The following is a 16,920-nucleotide window of genomic DNA, read 5'->3' on the forward strand; positions in this document are numbered from 1 at the left end:
TAACAATAATAATATTAATTTTATTATCATAAAAAAAATTAAAAAGTGAACACATGTTTCTCACTAGTACTTCATAAAATATGTAATTAATTAATAATTAAAAATATAAATATTATTTCATATTTAGTATATATATATATATATATATATATATATATATATATTTATTTATTTATTTATTGACAGCAGAGTTAGATACAATATTTGACACACTTTCTCAATCTTATGAGTAGGAAATGAATTCAATTTTTAAAATTCTAATTCAAAATCTAATCAATTTAATCTAAATAATTGGAGTGGAATTAAATTCATATTTATATTTTTTTAGATAATAAATCCAAATTATGGGATGATATTTAAATTTGAGATTATTTTTTCTAAAATATAAAAGTTTGAATGTTTTATAAATTGATTTGATACGAATTTTAAAATCAGTTTTAAATCTAAACAAATTTATCTAAAAATATTCTTTAGAATTAAATTTTGTTAAAATCCTTCCAATTTTATAAAATTTGGAATTAATTAATAATTTAAAAAATAAATTACCTTTTTATATTTAATGCATATTTCTAGTAGAGTTAGGTACAATTAATAAAACAAATTACTTTCCTTATATTCAACACATGTTTATTTCATGTATAAAATGTCAACTCACTGATCTTCTTCCACCATGATCTTTAGGGGCAGCTATTGGCATTTGGGTTTGTACGTAATCACGTTGAAAGCATTGTTATTGTTTTTTGAATTTAATTTATGATATTTAGTTAAACTTATGTTATTATTATAATTTATTGCATTAATAAAGTTAATGATGTAATAAAATAATTAATTTTTATTAGATGTTTACGTACAACTATGTTATACAGAAAATATATATAAATCAAACTCTTATTGTTTTTGGTAGCCATGCAATTGTTGGAAAATGTTGAGATCCAATGAATCCACCACTGTGTGATACTGTTATGGCATTAATGTTTAATGTTTAGTTTATATGCAATAAGAACAGTATATAATATTATAATCTATACATATAATAACACTATTTGCATAAGTTAAAAAAATTTAAAACCACGTCTAAATCTAAGTTTTATTTATTGAATAAAAATGATAAAATTAAACATTATGTAAAAAATACCTATAAATTAAATGTGTTGAAGTTTTAATTTAAAAGTGATATTAATATCTTATATAGATTAAATTATTTAAATGATTAGACTTGTGTGATCTAAACTTTGGTTAGATCCTGAATCTTTAAGAGTTATTTAAATGTAATAGATCTATGTTTATTTATTGTATTTGAACATGTTTAAGTTATATGTTAATGACTTGATTTACGAGTGATAGGTTCGTTTTTAATATTTTTCTGAAAATAAAAAAAATTGTTGAAATAAATTGTTAACATATCGGATCTTTCTACATAACAAACTAAAACAAACTCATTCATATATATATATATATATATATATATGATTTTATTAATATTGTTTACTTTTATATGTATACGATACAAACAACAAAATACAAGAAACAAAAACTGACTCGTAATTAAACAACAACATACAAGTACTACCTCGTACTTGTCATTATTGACGCATAATTTATATTATATATTACATGCATGTAAAATAGAACACCATTGATCCACGCATATGATCACACAACGGTTGTAATAAACATGTCTTGTTTCTCGTCCTTGACCTCTCGTCAAGCTTGAAGTGAAAGACAACTGAGAGAATGGTATTTATTTCTCTCTCTTCTCCAGTTGAAGCAGAGAGCCCTACTCGAACCCGTTCAGAAAGCACTGTATGTAACTCAATATCGTAGGAGAGAATAACAGGATTACTCCCAGGATAAAAAGTAGAAACCGCCAATCTTTTAGAGGCAGAGTTATAGCTTATGTGTCAGTTCCACCATGCAGTTGTCTTGGACCTAATAGAGTTGACATCGATTCCGATGTGTCTGTATGTTGGATCGCCAATATGTTGATTAGGGTAGGTGTCAAATTCGACAGCAACAACTTTGTTTGATTCAGCTTTGAAATCAACAATGGTTTGGTTTTGAGAAGTGGAGGAGTTTCTTAAAGCGTTAGTAGGAAAGAGTCCCAGGAGACAGCCACCAGAATTTGAAGGGATGACAGTGTCATATGGTGCAAGGAAGAAGGGCAAGCCATCAGCTGGAAAAGTGTAAGGTGTTGAGATTTGAAAGGTGAAAGAAGTTTCAAAGCTTGACACAACCGTGCCGTCAGCCGTCACGTCCCGGTTCAGGAATTTTAACCCGATTCCTTTTCGAAATACGTGTTGAAACGTTATCAGACGGGCTTCCCCCGTTTCTTAGAATCGATTAACCCATGTGCAAGTGCCGTTCAGATGAAATCTTTCTCCTCTTCGACCTTCAAAGTTCTCATTTGAATATTTGCTACTACCACCAAGATCTGTACCGACGACCGCATTTTGGTGATATAAAGAGGACATTCCAACTATCAAATCCTAAAAATCAACACTTTCAAAATTTTCGAAAATTTGGCATCACCACAGAGATTTCCCAAAGGTGCAATGGTGCAGAGTATAACACTCTTCCCACGCTACCAATGGCAGGATTTCCTCTACTGTTTAACTTAGTGAGTTGTATGACATTGTTTGCAGAAATGGCATCACCTTGGAACATAAGATCCTTTTGGTCATGACCGAACCTGCTGAAGCTAAAAGATAATGACTGTGCTGACTTCACCTTACATGGGGAACATGAACAACATTGTCACACAGGCAAACAGAAGAATTACGAATGAATAATTTTTGCTAGAGACGCGCCATGGTGGTATTCAATTGATTTAGTTGGAATCTTAACGAAGAGTTCATGCAAAACCTTTCCCATTTATAGGAGTAAATTAATTGACAATTACAAAAATAGACAAGTCGTGACTTCACCTGTAATATTGATCACGGTTGAAGTCGTACATTCCAAAAATGATTTCTGACTGTTGTAATCGATTATCAAGCATTATAATTGATTACTACACTTTTTTTTATTAAAAATTAATAAAAATATTAAAGTTGTAAGAGGATTGACGACTTCAATACGAGAAGTCGTACATCTCCACACATTTTTACTTTTTTTTTTATTTTTTAATTTTATTATTAATTAAAATGATTTATAATTTATAAATAATATTTTTAAATTTATTTGAAATAATGTAAATTATACCTAATTAATATTTAAAAATTATATTTCATTATAATATATTTTTTGAATTTTAATTATTATATTATATTTCTTTTTCGAATTATTAATTAATAATAATTTTTTCATTATAAACTATTTAAATTAATAAAAAGGTTTAATAGTTAAAATGTTTGCAGGGATGACGACTTCTTTAGTTAAAGTGGTGCATCCTTTCACACTTTTATTTTTTTAGTTCTTTTATTATTTAAATTAGTTTATAATTTTTAAATAATGTATTTAGATGTATATAAAATATTTTAAATTATATATAAATAATAATTAAAGTTTTTTAATATTATTAAATAAATAAATTTTATTGTTTTAATTATTTTTGTAATTAAATTAAATTTTTTATAAAAGTAATTTTAATTTAATAATTCCTAACCATAATTATTGTAATTACATAAATAAAAATACATAAATTTATTATATTTCATTATAATTTTTTTTATTATAATTAATTAAATTAAATTTATTATATTAAACAAAAATAAATTTACTTATATTTCATTATAAATTAAATTTAAGTAAATTTATTTTATTTAAATTTAATTTATAATAGATATAAGTAAATTTATTTTTGTTTAATTTACTTATAATAAAAATTTATAAGTAAATTTTTGTTTAGAAAATAGTTGTAATATTGAGTAAATACATGGCAGGTAGCATATAGCTTGGCCTATAATTAATTACAATTTACTACAGTGTACAACTTTAGGTTTTGATGTAAACTACACGCACAGCCCGTTAACTCTCTAGTGACAATTTTATTTCATACTATTTTTCTTTTGTTGATTTTTCGTCGTACTCTTTTCATATTTATAATTTATTTAATAACTGTGTATGAATAATAATTTTTATTTAATAGATAATAATTTTATAACATACTATTATATTTATATTATATGTTTATTTTAAAAAAAAATTATGCACTGAGATGAGATTGATATATTTAATAATCTTGCTTCACATAATGTAAAATACAATCCTAACAGCCCCATACAAAAATACTGGTTTTGACTGATCTTTTATATTATAAAAAATTCTCACTCCAAATTTTCTCTCACATATAAAACAGTATCACCACATTAGATTATTGTATGCACTAATCCGTAGTTTTTCCGATCTAGTATGTCTGATATAGATAATAAGGATGAAAAAAAAACTCATTCTAATTCTGATAGAATTTTTTTATATTAATTATTATTAAATTGAGTGTGAATATAATATTTGTTTTAGTTATATATTATTAAAATACTTAAATTTAATAAATATATTTTTATTATTATCTTTGGAAAATTTAGTTTCATTTTATTTAAATAAATATTTGTTTTTTTCTTTCTTTTGCATAATTTTTTGTTTTTTCTATAGTATTCAACTTATTTAATATCTATAAAGTTATTGACGTTTTTAAGGTATTTTGTCTGTCACCTAAAAAGTTGACTACACATTTTTTTATAATTGTGTTTAAATAATATATTACATTTTAGAAAACACAAATCTCAAATATTATTGAATCATATAATTTATAGATATATATTAATCATTTATTTTTTTCTTAATATTTTTATTTATTTTTTAATTTTTTATATGAAAATGTTTAACTCCTAATTTTAAGTTTATATATTAATAAATAAATAAAATTTTGAAATAAGATAATAATAATAGTCACGAAAATAAGAAAACAGTGTCAAATTATCAAGGTCCTTTCTATAGTGCCCAACATGACAATACTTAAATCATTCAATTGATTCCTAAAGTACATAAGAAGTTTTTAAGTTAGGTTGAGTTTAATTTATACAGTCTCTTCTAAATTTATTGAGTTTTAGGTTGAGATAGATTTCACTTGCTAAGAAAGAAAACTCAATATGTTTAGTTGCATTGACGGGAAGAACATCCCTGATTGAGTTCAGTGGAATTATAAAGCTTGATTTGAAAATGAACCAAGAAACAGCTGAAATTATTACAAATTCTGGAATAATCAGAAGATTATTTTACAAGTGTATCGTTGTTCATCTCACGATCCAACACTTGCTACTCTTACCATTATTGTTACATACATCTTATCCACAACCCCATCCACATAAAGAAAGTATGCGTGTCTCCAATCCTTTCTCAAAAACAGAGTTCCGAAGAATGCCCAAAACCCTGTTATGAAACCAAGTGCAATGACTAAGTAAAACAACACATTTTCTTTCTTATCACCGATCTTATTGTTGTCTTCATGGCTAGGTACCCCATCACCGATGGAACATTTATTCGCCAGGAATTCTCCGCAGAGATGTGGATTGCCAGCAAAAGATCGATTATCAAAGGTCAAAAAATGATCATTTGTTGGAACGGAACCTGATAAATTATTGTTGGACAAGTTTAAGAAACCTAGATTATGCATGATGGACATGTCGGTTGGGATGGGACCAGAAAGGTTATTGTTGGAGAAATCCAGAGACTCCAGCGACTGCATTTTCTTTATATTGCTTGGGATATTTCCTGACAAGTGATTATGTGATAAGTTCAAGCCAATCAATCCTGAAAGAGAGGTTACACCGGCAGGGATTGATCCCATGAGACTGTTACTTGACAAGTCTATGTTTACCAAATGCGGATATGCGTATTTTTTTGTGTAATCATATTCATTTCCTTTCAAGAATTGCTTGAAATGCCTTTTTGCCCATTCATCTGCATCATAAGTGAATGCTGGCGGTGCTTCAACTCCATTTATCATCATACCCCGGAAATTACCAATGCAAGGAGGGATTGAACCTGACAAATTATTATCAGCAAGGTCCAGGATTTTTACATTATAGTACTGGCAGAGAGATGTCGGAATATCACCACTGAACAAGTTCCCCCGCAGTCTCAGAATTTCAAGAACAGTTTGTGCTGCCCACCAAGAAGGTATTTTTCCGGTAAATTGATTCTCACCGAGATCCAAAATCTGCAACCATTCGTTGCTTTGCAAGGGTTGAAAAGGCTCTCCATGGAGGCTATTGTTGCTCAAATTCAACCATCCCACTGTAAGATTCCCAAATGAGTTTGGAATGGTGCCGGATAACCGATTTGATGCCACATTTAAGACGGAGAAAAACTGCTTTACCCAACAATCAGGAATTGTGCCAGAAAATCTGTTTTCTGAGAGATCGAGAATGAACAAGTTTTCCATCTCGCACAATGAGTCTGGTATCGAACCTTCTATAAGGTTAGTACGGAGATTTAGCCTATACAGGTTTGGAAGATGATGACCAAAATCTCTCGGAATATTTCCTCTAATCTGATTGTTAGAGATGTCTAATGTAAAAAGTTGCTCCAGTGTTTGAACCCACTGAGGAAAATGTGTCAGATTATTGTAAGCCATTCCAAGGACTTGTAAATGCTTGAAAGGTGGTTCCCAATTGGAGTCTGTCTTCAAATCCAGATTGTTGTATCCTATTTGAAATTCTATCAAATTTGAGAGGTTACGAAGGTGAATCTCTGATATGATACCTGTGAATGAGTTATTAACCATCCTTAAGGTCACTAGATTCCTCAGTTGTCCAAGGCTTTCAGGAATGCTTCCATTCAAGTGATTATTAGAAAGATCCAATAAACCTAAAGATGACAACCGTCCAAAGGTAGCTGGAATTGACCCATGTAGCTGATTATCCGAAAGATCTAATGTTGTCAAGGCCAACAAATTTCCAAAGGATGATGGAATTGGACCATAGAATAAATTCATTGCAAGATCAAGGATATTCAAATTTGACAGTTGTCCAAACCAACTAGGCAAACTGTCCTTAATTCCATTTCCTCTCAACACTAAAACTTCCAGATCGTATTTTCCACATCCCGAATAGTTTCCCTGACCTAGCCCCGACCCTTCAAAAATAGGTATGCTAGATGACAAGTCTAATGATCGGAGGGAGCACATGTTTGTCAAGATAGATATCACGGAGGCTTCAATCCTCTTGAAGGGATTACCAGAAAGATTAAGATTGACAAGAGCATCAAAATTAACCAACCAATTTGGAAGTGTAGTGAGATTGTTGTAACCAAGGTTGAGGTCTACAATTGAACTCATGTTCAGAAAAGCATCAGGAACAGGGTCAGAAAGTAAATTTTGAGCAAGACTCAGAACTTCAACATTGGCAAGAAACATAGAATTAACATGGCCAGCAGGAAAGTTCATGTTGGTAAGATCACATCCACTAAACTCTACTTGCAACAAGAAAGGAAGGGTATCAAGCACCTGCAATAGATTATGTGCCCTTCCAAGGCCCACTCCATTCATTGCTAGGTGTTTCAGTGATGAAAGTTTTGAAAGCCAAGCCAGATCATCAACATCTAAAGGATTTCCACTGAAATCAAGAACCTGCAAGTTTGAAAGATTACCGAGTTGGTGAGGAATCTTTTCCCTGAAATCACAGTCAGAGAGGTTAAGATGTGTCAGCTGATTCATGGAAGCAAGGAATGCTGGTATAGGACCATTGCCAAAAGAAATTCCTGTGAGTTCGAGATAGTTCAAGTGTTTCAAATCCAATATAGAAGGGTGAACGCCATTAGAATTTTGTCTTGAGCACGTGCGTACAAAACCGATTCGACGATAACTGCATGTCTTTTGCCAATGGAGAACAAGCTTGACAACGTGTCCGGTGATAGCATCACATTGCACTCCTTTCCACTGGCAGTGATCCTTTCCTTCCCAAGAAACAAACATGGAGCTGTTGGAGAAACATCCTTTGAGACTTTCAAGTGCTTGTCGCTCTTCCATTGTGTGGTCAGAGGTTGAATTTGCACACAAGCACAATTGTGGAATTGCAATAAGGAACAACAAAGCCAAAGGCACAAGGAACAAAACATTTGAGTCCGCTCTCATGTTTGCCAATAAGCGCAGTTTTCTTGGATAGAAGAACTGAAATTCGAAAATCATGTTATACTTTGTGGTTGTTTTCATAAGAAACAGTTTTTTTGGGGGGAAGTAGACGAGTCAACGCGATAGTAATTTGTGGGGACTTGGTCTAGATGGCTGTTCAAGGTCGTAAACTAAAAAGGTTTTCGTGAATTTTGGATCACGGAATCGATCATTATCTTCGGGGTAGCTGAAGAAAAATGAATTGTTGAATCAAGTCTTCTTGTTCACATTTACAAAGCCGGCAAGGAAACTTACTAAAAGTTAATTAAAAAACAAATGTTGACTGAAATTAGTAAAGAAAATAAACTTAAGAAATTGAATACTTAGTTTGAAAGAGAAAAGAATTATTTAATTTCGTACTGGACATTTCAAAGAATGGTAAAGAAGCACGATCATTTAGATGTGTAAGCAGACTATTATCTACAACATATGTGCAGTTTGAAGATTCAAAAATCTGATCAGGGAGTGGATCTGCAGTAAAGTCATGGTTCTACATGGGCTTAGGGAGTGGATTTGTATTCAAAAGGAATACTTAAATTGCTTATTTTAGATTTCTAAACATAAAAAAGTGCAACTGCGGTATGCAAAGCAAGTTTTTTCATTCAGCTTTTCCTTGTTTTTCTTTTTTTTTCTCTGTTCTGGAAAAATCAACTCGGTACCCTTGCATTCTCTAAGTATATAATTTGCGAGACCTAGATGTCCATCCTGGGACCTACTATCTCAACCAAAATGAGACACAAATAACAAACTCTGGCTAGTAATTTCCTGTTTTTATATATTATAGTTCTGTTTCCTATGTTGGATCTGTGCTTTGTGGTACAGTTGTTTTGTGTCTTTACACCAGACTAAGCCAAAATATGTGTATATAAAGATGTTTTCAGACCAAATAATATTTTAGCATATAATCAAAAGCTCTCCCTCGTTATCTAATGATGTGACAAAAATAGAGTATAGAAGTCAATGCAAACTTTATTTTTCTGATGAGGTTAAGTTTAAAATTCATCTTCTAATTTCTAACATCGTATCAGAGCTCCTGTCATACAGTTTTCTAATCGGCCTTTTTATTTAGATTGCTTGACAATAAGTTCAACTTCTACCTTGAGTTAACATAAGTTTCCCATCATATGCTCATTCTAATTATTCATAAAATTACACAGTCGTCTAAGGATTCTTTTCTAATGTTTCACAACAGTTAACCTTAGCAAATTTACAAGGGGAAAAAGTGTGGAGAAGAAACACAAGATCATAATAGACTTGCAGTGGAATGCAGTTGTACCTTCAAAGAATGTAGTGTATACAATAATAAGGTTGTTCGATATAGCCTGTAATCCATGGCAGTGCTTTTCTAGGTATCATATTAAACTACCAGTTTACAATGTAGGCCAGTTGACAAAAAGAACAAAAAAAAACAGCAGAAGTCAAACAAATAAAGAAATTAATAGTGCCGCCAAAGCTAGCTGTAGGGAAAAGGGTGAAATCTTAATAATTGGATGACATTATTATATTGCCCTTGCTTTTATGATATCAAAGCTCATCTCACTGGGATCCGTTGCTTGCAACTCAACCTGAATGCCATCAAGTTCCCTCTTGAATCTGTCCTTGGAGCTGGCATACACCATCTTCTCTCTCACCTTTGACGTATCCGGAGCCCTGAACATGAGAAACAAGAAAGTAAAGATAAATACATGACAGCAAAGTCAGTATTTAAACATAGTAGGTTTCATTTCTAATACGAGGGTGCCATATTTGAACATCACAAACATTCATTTATAGACTAAGAATCCTATACTGCAATGTGTTAATAGCTTTTCTGTCGTTCTTAGTATTTCCAGGTGTAGCTTTGGATTAGTTTCTTTAAGATTAAATAAGTTTCTGTTAGAGAACAAGAACTGAGTGATAACATATTACCATGCAATGAAGAAAATCTTGCTTTTCTGGCAGTTTTCATTTGTTGTGAAATCAAAATCAAAGACAGCGTATCGGCACTCATTGGCAGGCAGACATGCAGTGAAGTTCTCATAGGTTTCTTCTGGGCTTCCAAGTTTCTCCACTATCACTTCGTAGTTCTCAATCTTAAACACAATGAAACGGTAGTTCCTCTTTGCCTTTAGCTCCAGGAACTTTAATTTACACTCGTCAAGAACAGCCATTCCAGATGCCGCGTTGGCCTACAACACGTTTTCAGAAAATTAGTATGAGTTCATATAAAATTTGATGATAATAACCAGACTTAAGTTTTTTTAGTAACCATGTTATTCGCACGGAGTATCTACTTGCTTTGTCAATGACTAATTCCCATCAAAGAATCCGGCTCAACATGTTAATACAGTCTTCCCTTTCAATCTAATTCCTTTCCAATCCTAGGATCTTCCTTTAGGGGCCAAATCACGACTAGTTGGTAGACTTTAACTCTTTTTGAGACTTTAAATAGCCCCCAACGGTGGAGTTTAAAACACAAATGTAATCTGTTGTCTCAATCCAGGAAAACTCAGCCAGAATGGCCCACTTCCTCAACCAATTCATTGTCAAGTCCAGCACTCAAAGAAATGGATATAAAACAGAACTATAAGGTGTGGGGAAAACTCAGTGTCACGCCTATCCTATTCAGATGAAACTGATAAAAAATGTTGTCTTGTTCTTGTTAGCCTACAGGGATGGTTACCCCTGAAGTTTAAAAGTTCTTAACTGTAACGTGAAAAATTCTAGGCATCCAATTGATCAATGTGCTTTCCAAAATCGTAAAATTAGCAATTTTCATAATTTAGAAGCATATGCATGCATCGAAAGGAGCAATTACCATGTAAACAATATCATTTCTGCCAATAAGACTACTCTAACATACAAATGAATATATCTGTCCATGGAAAAACAAAAATGGTGGATGTGATATGCATATAAGTGTATGTAAGCAGTGATTTCCATGAAGAAGTGGAGCGTTAGCGACAGAGAGAGAACGTACCATGTTGTCGGAGTTGATAGAGAAAGGGTATGGAGAAGTGAGAAAGAAAGGGTTAGAGAAAGAAAGAGAGGAAGAGATCCTTATTTTTGGGGGAGGCAAATGGAAATGAGAAGTTTGAGAGAAAAAGGGAGAGGAAGAGAATTTTGAGGAAGGAAACAGAGGTTGAAATCCTTCAAAACTTTTATGGGTGTTAATATCCTCTGAAACCCATGCATTCTTTGCATGTATACGTGCACTCCCACCTGTGTCTTTCACTTTTTAATTCTAGCCATCAAGATGCCATGAATTCCTCTATTTACATATATTTTTTAAACTACTATTTGTAATTTACTTAAGAGTGCGTAAGCAATTTTTTTTTTTATTTTCTCATCTTGGAAATATATGTAATTATTATCAAATACTTATGTGTCTTTAATTTTGAAAAATAACTCTTCTTAAAAATAAAATAAAAAACTGGTTGGAATCAATATTTTTATCTTATCAAGATTTTTTTAAGTTATCAAAGCTTTATATATATAACTGTAAACTCTTTAAAATATGAATGACACACTACAACAAAACATAGAATTACCGACGGTTTTTTATCGACGGACTTAGTTCCGTCGGTAAATGATGCATTACCGACGGCTTTTACCGACGGATGCAAAAAAATGTATTTTACCGACGGATATGGGCCTTCGGTAATTACCGACGGCCAAAAGCCTTCGGTAAAGCCGTCGGTAATTACCGACGGCCAAAAGCCTTCGGTAAAGCCTTCGGTAAAAAGAGCGGCAAAATTCCCGCCCATTTTTTCACTCTCTCTAGGCAAAGTTTATACATTTTTATCACTCACAAATCGCTTCCTCTACTATATTTCTCACCTTTTCTCACCTTCTCTGCCCCCATTTTTCTCTGCTGTGCAACCATCTTCCCACACTGTCACCGGTGCCGCTGGGAGAACGCCACCGCAGCCTTTGGGAGGACGCGACCGCTGCCATGGGAGGACGCCACCGTTGTTGTGGGAGGACGCCGCCGCTGCTATGGGAGGACGCCGCCGCTGCTGTGGGAGGACGCCGCTGCTGCTGTGGGAGAAGTGCCGCTGCCGTGGGAGAAGCGCCGCTGCCGTGGGAGAAGCGCCGCTGCTGCCGTGGGAGAAGCGCCGCTGCTGCCGTGGGAGAAGCGCCGCTGCCGTGGGTGAAGCGCCGCCGCCGTCACTGGAGAGCACCACCGTTGCCATGGGAGAACACCACCGTGCAAGCTTCATTGCCATTTGGGAATTTTTCAATTTTAGGGTTTCTAAAACAATTAAAGAACCGAAGTGTAGCCTCTGATTTTGGTTTTGGAATGAATAAAATTGTTGTTTTGGTTTAGGAATGAAGAAATTTGGGTAAAAAAAACTGAAAAACGAAGGATACAGGAGAAGGGGAAAGAGGAAGAAGATGAACCAGATCGACGTATTTACCGAAGGCTTTTGGCCTTCGGTAAAGCCTTCGGTAATTACCGACGGCCACAGGCCGTCGGTAATTGTTAGCGACAAGAGATTTACCGACGGCTCGATGGCCGTCGGTAGGTCGTTTGTAAATGTCTTTTTCCGACGGCTTTTGGCTGTTTCCGAGGGATTTGGGCCTTCGGTAATACCCTTTTTTTTTGTAGTGACAATGTAGGAACAGTGATACCCATAAATATACCAACAACTCAAAAACATTCACAAAAGAAATCTTTTTGGACTTTTTTCTCGTCTACTTTCATGGATTGTTCATATTTCTCATCAGATAATGCAGAAGTTTAAATTATATATGATTTATATTTTAGATTGTACAATTTTAAAACATAATTTAAAATATATATTTTAAATTTGAAAATACATTATGAATTATATAATTTTATAATACATTTTTCAGAATGCATCTCTAGGTTATCCAATCTTGAATGTATTTATAGATTGTAAATATTTTTGAACAAATTGACCCTAAGGATAACACCAACTTTCTCTAACGAAATTTCAATCGATAAAACTATTTCATTCAACGATTTTTTTTATAAATGCAATCTTGTTCCGTTACTTCATTTTCGTTAAGCGAATAATAATCAATTAATGAATTATTCTTTAAAAGATTGTTCACTTAATTTTTTATGAAAATCGCTATCCTCTAGATCTTGAAGTTGATCTTTTCAAGAATTTTTCTTTGTATCATTAAAATTTAGAATTAATGTACCAAATCATCTTAGTATGTTTGTATTTGTTATGGTTTAAAAGATACTTAGTTTGTTAGTTAACTAACTAATTTGAATAAGCAGTAATACTTTGACAAAAAAAAACGACAAAACACACTTATCTAACACGCTTAAACAATAATATTTTGATTATAATTATATTATTTTTTAATTTAAAATCATTATTATATTATTATATTATTAAAAATAGTGGGAAATAAATGTTTTTTCCAAGCCGTCTCATACTAATTTTTTCTTTTGAATAATGAGTAAAATTTGTGAGAGAAGTTTCTACAATAACGCTCACTTTGTTAGTTTTGTTAAGTACCTAGTTGTTGTTTAAAGGCATAAACCCTCCCTTTGTCCTCATTTTTGTATGAAAATCCCATTTCGGTCCTCATGTTTTCATCTGTTTGAATTGGGTCATATTTTTTTGTAAAAATGAACACATTGTACCCTAATCGTTAAGTGGTCTGAGACGGCGTTAAATTAAGGCCACGTGGAGCACAGAGAATGTGCTGATGTGTGTTGGTCATTTACGTGGAGTGTTTTGATTAAATAAACAGTGGTGATGTGGCATTATTTACTTCCCTTTATTCACTTTAGGGATATCAGAATTAGGAATTTGAAATTGGAATTGGGGATTTCATTTCCTTGTTGCGAAACGAAGCGGAAGACGATCACCAACTGCAATCTTGGACAAGACGAAGAGAATCCAGCTGATAGTTGACGCGAACTAAGGTAAGGTATTTCGTTTCGTGTTTGGTTTTCTGTTTGAACGTATAAATGTCTTTATGCTTTTACGAACATGTGCGTCTTCGACAATTGCGTTTTTGTTTTGCTCTGTAACAATTTTTATAATGATTTGTGGTCCTCATTTTGCATGTTCAATTGTTACATTGTAGTTTAGACATTGTGGTCCCGAATTTTCTTTGTTGAATTGTTTATCAGCTGTAGTGGTCCCCTGTCTGTGAGTGTTTCGTTAGTGGGGATGTTACTTTGTTCCCTGTCCCCCTGTCTGTGTCAGTGTGAGTGTTTAGTTAGTGAGTGAGTGTTCCCGTAGTGGTAGGACTGTAATATTCCAAAGATTTGTTAACCCCCATAATGTACAGGTTATAAAAGCAACTTGTTCATATGGATGAGGAACGTATTAAAGTTGTGGTCCACTATTGTGGAGATTTTGTCAGTGATGATAATGAGCAGTTAAAATTTGATGGAGAGATAGCAGAATGGTCTTGTGATCCAGACCTGTGGAGCTATTTTGGCATAGTAGCCTCAGTAAAAGAATTAGGTCATATGGACATCAAAGAATTATGGTACAGTTTAGGAGGTCAGTCTGTGGACCCTGATAGGTTAGAATTATTAACTGATGATAGGGGTGCCATGCATATGTTGAACATTGCTAGGTTAAATGATGAAGTTCATCTGTATGTGGTTCATAATATGATGCAACCGGAAATAATAGAAATGATTGATTGGGTTGGTGGTCATCTTGATGATGAAGGTGATGTTGCAACACAAGTGGAGGAGGCTGAGGTTGTTGGTGATGGTGAACTTGGAACAAAAATGGTGGAGGGTGAGGGGGATGCCCATGAGGGTGATGGTGAGGTCCATATTGAACTTGGAACAAAAATGGTTGAGGGTGAGGGTGATGCCCATGAGGGTGATGGTGAGGTCCATACTGAACTTGGAACAAAAATGGTTGAGGGTGAGGGTGATGCCCATGAGGGTGATGGTGAGGATGTTGAGGTCCATCAGGTTGAGGATGGTGAGGTCCATCATGTAGAGGAAGCTGAGGTACATGATGTACATGATTTTGAGCTAGAGAATTTAGGAGAGGATGATGATGTAGAGGACAGTGAGGGTGATGATGTACATGAGGCAGAGACTAAGGACGAAGATGTAGATGATGAAGAAGTTGATGTCAGTGAAGAAAGTCTAATTGATGTCAGCGTGCACTGTAAAATTGGGACTTCTAAAGGAAATGTGAGACAAGAAGCATCCAGTGCAGTACTTGAGTCTTCACGGTCAACAGATAATGTTTGTATTCATGATGTCCGTTGGTTGTCTGACAATGAGTGGCTATCAGAGGAGTTGATTAGTGGATTAGAGAGTGAGGACAATTATGGGTCCACTAAGATAAGGTTTCCCACTTTTAGTATGCCTAAAACTTTGGAGGTTTATAAATGGGAAGTAGGAACCTATTTTGCTGAGAAAAATGAATTCACAGATGCCATTAGGACTTATGCACTAAGTAATGGGAGAAGTTTAAAATTTATTAAGAATGACAAGAAAATGATTTCTGTGAAGTGCTTGGGTGGAAGAGAAAATTGTAAATGGTATGCCTATTGTTCCTTTAGGAGTGATGTTAATGCATGGCAACTAAGAAAAGTGTTTGATGCTCATAGCTGTAGTAGAGATTTCAATGTAAAGTTGATGACTTCAAAGTGGTTGAGTCAAAGGATGGAGAAAACTATGAGAGAAAACCCTACTATGAAGGTCATGGACATTAAGGAGAAAGTCACTAGGAAATGGAATGTAGGAATTTCAAGAAATATGGCTTTTAGGGCAAGAGCCATGGCAAAAGATAAGGTTGAAGGGTCATTCAAGGATCAATTTAGAAGACTTCATGATTATGGTCATGAGCTGCTGAAAACAAATCCAGGACAGTACAAATAAAAGTTGATAACAATAATGGTGAGGTCATATTCCAAAGATTTTATGCATGCTTGAAGGCATGCAAGGATAGATTCATTTGTTGTAGACCTATTATTGGGTTGGATGGATGCTTTTTGAAAGGCAAATATGGAGGGGAGTTACTAACAACAGTGGGAAGAGATGGAAACGACCAAATGTTGCCCATAGCATATGCTGTTGTTGAGGTAGAAAACAAAGAGTTGTAGACTTGGTTCTTGGAGCATCTAATTGAGAACCTTGGTGGGGCAGCTGTCTGTGCAGGATGCACATTTATTTCAGACCAACAAAAGGTCAGTCAGTGTTCAATATCTTGTACATATAACTGAATATCTTCATTACACAAATGTTAATTACAATATCTTGTATATGTAACTCAATATCTTGAATATGTCAGGATCTTTTGCCAGCTATTCAAGATCTTCTACCTGGGGTAGAACAAAGATTTTGTGTTAGGCATTTATATTCAAACTTCAGAAAAAAATTTCCTGGAAAAAACCTTAAACGTCTCATGTGGAGGACAGCAACAGCCACACATCCACAACAATGGGAGGCTGAAATGAGGAATATTAAAGACATAAATTTAGACGCATTTAAATACTTGCTTGTCATTCCACCTAGGTATGTATTAAGTCTTATAATTATTTGATATACTCACAATTGACATTTAAATACTTGACAAGTTATATTCACTTATCCCAGGTTTTGGTCAAGATCTAGATTCACCTCTAGATCACAATGTGACACTCTTGTGAACAACATGTGTGAGGCCTTTAATAGTGTGCTAGTTGATAGTAGGTCTAAGCCTATTATTAGCATGTTAGAAGACATTAGGGTTTACATAATGAAGAGATGGGCTGTCAACAGGACAAAGATGACATCATATCAAGGTTCAATCTGCACCTAGGTTTTTAACAGATTTCAAAAGGAGTCCTGGTTAACTAGATATCGGTTACCAAGGTAACTT

At 33.6% G+C, this 16,920-nt stretch overlaps 1 protein-coding gene and 1 pseudogene across 1 annotated transcript; both read right to left on the reverse strand.

The window, feature by feature from the left end:
• Positions 1-1,546: 1,546 nt before the first annotated feature.
• On the reverse strand, positions 1,547-8,071 carry LOC108324752 (receptor-like protein EIX2; annotated as a pseudogene).
• Positions 8,072-9,388: 1,317 nt separating this feature from the next.
• Positions 9,389-11,190, reverse strand: LOC108324862 (actin-depolymerizing factor 7). The gene is made up of 3 exons (XM_017557792.2): positions 11,067-11,190; positions 10,016-10,275; positions 9,389-9,757 (listed from the first exon to the last, which is right to left on the reverse strand). The coding sequence occupies exons 1-3, from the start codon at positions 11,067-11,069 to the stop codon at positions 9,607-9,609; spliced, it is 414 nt and encodes a 137-aa protein (XP_017413281.1). The 5' UTR covers positions 11,070-11,190; the 3' UTR covers positions 9,389-9,606.
• Between the last annotated feature and the right edge of the window lie 5,730 nt (positions 11,191-16,920).

This window comes from Vigna angularis, chromosome 3 (assembly GCF_016808095.1).
Source record: "Vigna angularis cultivar LongXiaoDou No.4 chromosome 3, ASM1680809v1, whole genome shotgun sequence".
NCBI classification, from domain to species: Eukaryota; Viridiplantae; Streptophyta; class Magnoliopsida; order Fabales; family Fabaceae; genus Vigna; species Vigna angularis.